The sequence below is a fragment of the Anolis carolinensis genome, unplaced genomic scaffold (genome assembly GCF_035594765.1).
Source record: "Anolis carolinensis isolate JA03-04 unplaced genomic scaffold, rAnoCar3.1.pri scaffold_14, whole genome shotgun sequence".
NCBI classification, from domain to species: Eukaryota; Metazoa; Chordata; class Lepidosauria; order Squamata; family Dactyloidae; genus Anolis; species Anolis carolinensis.
The window spans coordinates 4,802,302-4,809,801 of NW_026943825.1; the positions used below are offsets into that span (position 1 = coordinate 4,802,302).

The 7,500-nt window shown below is 43.3% G+C and overlaps 1 protein-coding gene across 2 annotated transcripts in view; it reads left to right on the forward strand.

Moving 5' to 3' along the window:
- The window catches only part of rasgrp2 (RAS guanyl releasing protein 2), a 65,542-nt gene that overhangs the window by 31,936 nt on the left and 26,106 nt on the right, over positions 1-7,500 (forward strand). For both annotated transcript variants that reach the window (XM_062965411.1, XM_062965412.1), the window contains exons 3-9: positions 327-429; positions 583-645; positions 1,905-2,036; positions 2,202-2,352; positions 3,764-3,937; positions 6,958-7,074; positions 7,162-7,443. In XM_062965411.1, the coding sequence (XP_062821481.1) occupies positions 327-429; positions 583-645; positions 1,905-2,036; positions 2,202-2,352; positions 3,764-3,937; positions 6,958-7,074; positions 7,162-7,443 (1,022 nt within the window). The remainder of the gene's footprint in view (positions 1-326; positions 430-582; positions 646-1,904; positions 2,037-2,201; positions 2,353-3,763; positions 3,938-6,957; positions 7,075-7,161; positions 7,444-7,500) is intronic.

The window sequence follows — 7,500 nt, forward strand, 5'->3', positions numbered from 1 at the left end:
TCCATAGGTGTGTGTGTGTGTGTGTGTGTGTGTGTGTGTGTGTGTGTATATATATATATACATATATATAAACCCCACTTGCCTCGTTTCCAACATATCTCACAACCTCCGAGGATGCCTGCCATAGATGTGTGCGAAACGTCAGGAGAGAATGCTTCTGGAACATGGCCAGACAGCCCGGAAAATTCACAGCGACTCATTGATTCCAGCCATGAAAGCCTTCGATAACACAATTATAACAAGAACAACATGAACAACAGCATTCCCAGCACAGCCTAGTAGTAGTAGTAGTAGTAATAATAATAATAATTTTGTCATGTTCACAGATGATGAAGGCAAAGTCCGGGACCCGCAGCTGGTGCGCATGTTCCTCATGATGCACCCTTGGTACATCCCTTCCTCGGAGCTGGCTACAAAATTATTCCAAATATATCCTTTTTGTTTTCGTCACCCTTATTTGTCTCCATTCCTATATGAAAAAATGCTATCTTAAAAAAATATTCCACTGTAATGAAAGCCGGTGGGAACGTTGGGAGTTCTAGTTTGTGGGTGATCCGCTTTCTCCTTAACTCTGCCCTGAACTTACCAGGAATCGGATGGGTCCGAAAACAGCTCCCTCCAGATAAAAACATGCCACCTGGTGAGGTAAGCATCGGGATATTTATATATATATATATATATATATATATATATATATATATATATTAGACATGTCCAAAAATTCGTTTTGAATCATATATCGGAATTATTTTGGATTGTTCTCGCGTTTTGATACGCATTCCGAGACATTGTCTCACAGCGCAACCAGCAATGTAATTCGAACCATTGTTGGCCCATTCTCTAATTGTCTCTTAATGTTTCGTTAATTTTTTTCCCCAATTTTTTTTAAAATATATTTTTTAAAATATTTTAAATTTTTTGTTTTTGTTTCTTCAACCTACCTTGAATGGGAGCTTAGCGCAGCCTAACATGGCTGCCGCTCCCCGGCCAATCAGAAGCTTCCACGATGGACGCAAAGGTGGGGGCTAACGTCCTCTGCGTCCACATGGAAGATTGCCATACAAGCCAGGTGTGTAGCGATTGCGCATGCGCGTCCGCCATTTTAGAAACATTTAGAATCATTACGAATTTTCGTAAATATCCGAAATTTTTGGGTGAAAAAGTCGGAAATACTTTCTATATCGAAGCGCCAGCGCCCCCTACTTTGGAAACGAGAATTGAAACATTTTTTTCATCAATTGGACATGCCATATATATATATATATATATATATATATATATATATATATATATATATATATATAGTGAATGTTTGTATGTATGCGGGTATGTGTGCGGCTGACGGTGGTGTATGTGCCAGCTTTCTGATTGGCCGCCACTATCACAGGCCACTGAGACCACCAGGAATGACTGATCTGGACCAAACTTGGCACACTTAACCCCCGTGGTGCTATTTGGGGGATGATGGCCCATGGGTGATGGGATTTGTAGTACTTTCAATCGCTACGACTCCCACAGACCACTGCGACGCCCAGCAGTGCCGGAACTGGACCAAACTTGGCACACAGAACCCCTATGACATCCTTTCCGTCCTGGAGCAGATTGGGGGAGGATAGACCAAGTAGCATCACTCACTTCTTGCTCTGGGAGTTGTAGTTCATCCTTATACAGACAACACTGAACCCAGCTGATGACGGATCTGGACCAAACTTAAGTGATATTTCCTCACATCCCCAAACAACTCAATGCTACTAATAACCCGGGCACCTCCGGGTCCACAAGCTAGTACATATATATATATATGGAAAAGGAATAATAACAACAACAGCAACAATAATAATGAAATAAAACACATATAAGTAGATAAAGGTGAATAATATATAAATAAAAATTATTCCCACCAGGTACTGGATCTCGGCATTCCCGGCAGAATTCGATCTCAACCCCGAACTGGCCGAGCAGATCAAGGAGCTGAAGGTGCTCCTGGGCCGGGAAGGCAACGAGCGCCACAGCAGCCTCATCGACATTGAGAGCGTGTAGGTAAAACGGCGGAGATCGCGGGATTCGAGAGCTGGAAGGGACCCCCAAAGGTCATCCATCAGGACCCGGGGTCTCTTTCAGCTCTAGAATTCTAAGCGGAGGAGACTCTATCATCATTATCAATAATAATAATAATCATCATCATCATAATGTCTTTCTAGACCTACTTATAAATGGAAGCGGCAAGTCACGCAACGCCAGCCGGCCGCACAAAAGAAGCGCAAGACGTCGCTGCTCTTTGACCACTTGGAGTCCGGGGAGCTGGCTGAGCACCTGACGCACCTCGAGTATCGCTCGTTCAGCAAGATCCTGGTGAGCATGAGAAGCCGAGCCAAAAAAATTAATTAAAAAAATTCCTAAAAATTGGTAGTTGATCAAATTTTTCTGAAACTTTGCACCATTGACGCCCTGCTTATGTTGTCTCTTTGTGCAGACATTCAAGGGATACGTCTTGTTTTATTTACATATATATATATATACACAAAAAATTGGTAGATGATAGAATTTTTCTGAAACTTTGCACCATTGATGCCCTGTTGATGTTGTCTCTTTGTGCAGACATTCAAGGGATACGTCTTGTTTTATTGACACATATATATATATATATATATTCTGAAAAATTGGTAGATGGTAGAATTTTTCTGAAACTTTGCACCATCGATGCCCTGCTTATGTTGTCTCCTTGTGCAAAAATTCAAGGGGATACCTCTTGTAGTTTGTTTATATATATATATACACACACACACACACACACACACCTTTTTAAATTCCTAAAAATTGGTAGATGATCAAATTTTTCTGAAACTTTGCACCATCGATGCCCTGCTTATGTTGTCCCTTTGTGCAGACATTCAAGGGATACATCTTGTTTTATTTACATATATATATATATATTCCTAAAAATTGGTAGATGATCGAATTCTTCTGAAACTTTGCACCATCGATGCCCTGCTTATGTTGTCTCTTTGTGCAGACATTCAAGGGGATACCAATTGTTATATATATATATATATATATATATATATATATATATATATATTCCTAAAAATTGGTAGATGATAGAATTTTTCTGAAACTTTGCACCATTGACGCCCTGCTTATGTTGTCTCTTTGTGCAAGGGGATACCAATTGTTATATATATATATTCCTAAAAATTGGTAGATGATCGAATTTTTCTGAAACTTTGCACCATCGATGCCTTACTTATGTTGTCTCTTTGTGCAGACATTCAAGGGATACCGCTTGTTTTATTTACATATATATATTCCTAAAAATTGGTAGATGATTGAATTTTTCTGAAACTTTGCACCATCGATGCCCTGCTTATGTTGTCTCCTTGTGTAGGAATTCAAGGGGATACCTCTTGTAGTTTTTAATCCACTGTGACACTGAGCCCTTGATGGAGTGCTTCCTCAATCTTCCGACGTTTTTATGATGTTGAAAATTAGTTAAATTAGCCTCCCCGCATAAAGCGATACCTAAATTTCCTACTCGACAGATGCAACTATCTTTCGGGTTGCTTAGGTCAACAACGAGCTAGGTTATTTAATGCTCTAGATAGTGGACGGTTGATGTAGTCTAGAATCATATTGGCTGCTTTAGCTGCTGCATCAACGTGGTGGGACTGGGACTTCCCGTGATCTAGGCACTAGACTCTTATGGGTGCATATTGAAACATGGCTCTCCTTTCCCGGCCTGACCTTCTCCCGTTACTTCTCCCAGTTCCAGGACTACCACAGCTTTGTGATGCATGGCTGCACAGTGGACAACCCCATCCTGGAGCGCTTCATCACCCTCTTCAACAGCGTCTCCCAGTGGGTCCAGCTGATGGTGCTGAGCAAGCCCACCGCCCAGCAGCGGGCCCAGGTCATCACCCGCTTCGTCATGGTGGCCCAGGTGAGCGGCAAAGGGCTGAGTAGGTCTCCTTCCCTTTGGAAGACGTGCCTTTGGCTTTCAGTTGTCTCAACCTTCCTGGGCTGCAAGGATCAGGCCTTCTGTCTCCTTCTTCAGGGTCCCATTCGTGAGCCAGAGCCAGGTCTTCTCTTTGTCAGCTTTTCCTTCAATTTTGTCAAGGAACTTTCCATGCAATGTTTTGTTGTGCCAGCTGCCAGCTCTAGTTTGTAGTGTGTTTTCTTGTACTGGTTTTTTGTCTGCTGTGCTTTGAGGAGTTTCTGATTTTTTACTTCAATCAAAGCAGGTTCTTCACTTTGCTTTCCATATTCTGCCAGGGCATGTTCTTCTTCTTTGACGGCTTGTTTTACTTGTAAGAGTCCTCTGCCCCCTGATCTTTTAGGCAGATATAGCTGGTCAACATCACTGCGAGGGTGCAGTGAATGATGAATGGTCATGAGTTTTCTTGTTTTTCTGTCCAAATTGTCCAGTTCTGCCTGTGTCCAATTTATAATGCCAGCAGTATATCTTATGACAGGTATGGCCCAGGTGTTAATGGCCTTGATGGTGTTGCCTCCATTGAGCTTGCTTTTGAGAATTTTTCTGACCCTTTGTGTGTATTCTTTGCTGACCACAGTTTTCACATGTTCATGCTTGATGTTGTCCAGCTGTAATATGCCCAGATATTTATAGGCCTCTGGCTGGTGACACTTTATTGTTTGGCCATTAGCATATTTATGCCCTCACTTTCAATGATTTTTCCCTTCTTCGATGCCACTGTCGAACATTTGTCCACACCAAACTCCATGCTGATATCAGTGCTAAAAATCCGGACAGTGTGGATTTCAGTTTCCGTTTTCCCATACAGCTTCAGGTCATCCATGTACATCAGGTGTGAAATTTTGTGAGATTTCTTAGATGTTTGATAGCCGAGATTTGCTTTTTTAAGATTGTTGACAGAGGAATCATGGCAATAGCTGACAGAATTCAAGACTATCTTGAAGAAATAAAACATCTTGCCAGATGAATAGAAAGGCAACAAACAGAAAAGCAGGGGCACAAAAGACCAGCTATTGATTGACAAAATGATTTTGGAGAACTGTAAAAGCCGAAAAGCTAATCTTAACATGACGTGGATTGACTACCAAAAGGCCTTTGACTCACTCCCACAAAGCTGGATCATCAAGTGCCTGGATGCCATAAGGATTTGTAAAAACGTTGGCACGTTGTCAACATCAGAAGAGGAATTTTCCAGGGAGACTAATTGTCCCCTCTGCTTTTCATTATTGCCATTGTTGTTGTTGTTGTTGTTGTTGTTGTTATGAATGCATTGTGTCCTAGTCTCCAGAGCAGCAGAAAACAAGCTTTCTCCTTTCCTCCTCATCGGCTTCATAAGCACCCGCATCCTTCTCTTTGTCCCATTTTTATGAGCTCTCCAAACGACTCCGAAGTGGAATATAGATGCGGCGTTTTCCGAAGCCGCGGATGCCAATTATCTCGGCTGGCTGGCTGGGAGGGAGGCGGTAGCGATATAAATCAAACCCTTTTCATCACGCGGTGTGAAGTTGAGGGCAACCATCCCCGGGTTGCTTTCCTTTGAAGGCGAAACACAGCTCATCGCCGCCGCTCGATGGAAATCTATTTATACATTCACAGATCAAGGCGGAATCACTAAAAAGGATATTCCTCGCCGGGCGAAAATCAATACAACCCAGCAACTCGAGGAAAGTCCTTCCTCCATTCAGCCTTTGTTAATAGATTTCAGATGTGCCGGCTGGATTGCTGACCTGAAGGTTGGATTTCTGACCTGAATGTTTCCGGTTCGAATCCTCGAGAAGGGGAGAGCTCCCATCTGTCAGCTCTAGCTTGTGGTGGACGTGAGAGAAGCCTCCCAGCAGGATGGTAACACATCCGGGCAATGTCCCTGTAGATGGCCAATTCTCTCACACCAGAAGCGACTTGTAGCATGTTCTCAACTCACTTCTAACATGATAAAAAAGTATATTTTAGGATCCCAGGCAAGGTCCCTGTAGATAGCCAATTCTCTCACACCAGAAGCGACTTGTAGTATGTTCTCAACTCACTTCTGACACAATAAAAAAGTAGATTTTAGGATCCGTTCGACAATGTCCAACATGCTGCTTTGGAGACCAGTGGAAGATTTTTAAGCAGAAGCTGGCTGGCCATCTGTCAGGAAGGCTTTGATTGACTATGAGGTTGGACTAGATGGCTTTTTTTGGAGTTTCGTCCAAGTCTAGGATTCTATGAGGCATGAGGAGAAATAAATGTATTATTATTATTATTATATTATTAATAATAATATAATAATATTGAGTCTCCTTCAGGAGAGATAAAGTGGGCTATAAATAAATAAATGTCTTATTATTATTTTATTATGACACAGCTTTTCCTTCAATTTTGTCAAGGAACTTTCCATGCAATGTTTTGTTGTGCCAGCTGTCAGCTCTAGTTTGTAGTGCGGTTTTCTTGTACTGATTCTTTGTCCGCTGTGCTTTGAGGAGTTTCTGATTTTTGACTTCAATCAAAGCAGGTTCTTCATTTGCTTGACATATTCTGCCAGGGCATGTTCTTTTTCTTTGACTGCTTGTTTTACTTGTAAGCTTTAGTTTGTAGTGCGGTTTTCTTGTACTGATTCTTTGTCTGCTGTGTTTTGAGGAGTTTCTGATTTTTGACTTCAATCAAAGCAGGTTCTTCACTTTGCTTGACATATTCTGCCAGGGCATGTTCTTCTTCTTTGACTGCTTGTTTTACTTGTAAGCTCTAGTTCTTTGTCTGCTGTGTTTTGAGGAGTTTCTGATTTTTGACTTCAATCAAAGCAGGTTCTTAGATCGCTGGTTCGTTTCCAGCTTGAAGGACCAATCAAAGCAGATGATGATGATGATGATGATGATGAGTATTATGTCTCAGTGGCAGTTAAAGTGGAGTATAGTGCTATGTAATGATAGATGAATGAAGCTTGAATGAACTCGCAGTGCTGTTGTTCCCCTTGTCTTCTGTGCGGACAGAGGTTGCTCCAGTTGCAGAACTTCAACACCCTGATGGCCGTGGTCGGCGGGCTCGGGCACAGCTCCATCTCCCGCATGAAGGAGACCCACAGCTTCGTCAGCCCGGAGACCACCAAGGTATTGCTCGGTAGGGTTTGAGGGGGAGAGGAAGTCAACGGAGACCCCGAGTTTCCCCCGCCATTGACCCCGTCCCCCTCCCTCCAGGTCTGGGAGTCGCTCCTGGAGCTGCTCAGCTCGGCCGGGAACTACAGCCGCTACCGGCGCCGCTTTGCCGAGAGCGTGGGCTTCAAGTTCCCCATCCTGGGGGTCCACCTCAAGGACCTGGTGGCCGTCCACGTGGCCCTGCCCGACTGGCTGGACCGGGACCACACCTGCCTCAACGGGAACAAGATGCAGCAGCTGTTCACCATCCTGAGTGAGCTGGCCATGGTCCAGAGCATCCGCCCGCCCTTCGAGGCCAACCCCGATCTGCTCAACCTTCTCATGGTGAGAGGCATTAGGTTGTCCAATACCATAAATATGCTTCCTTGGAGTCCTTCTCTG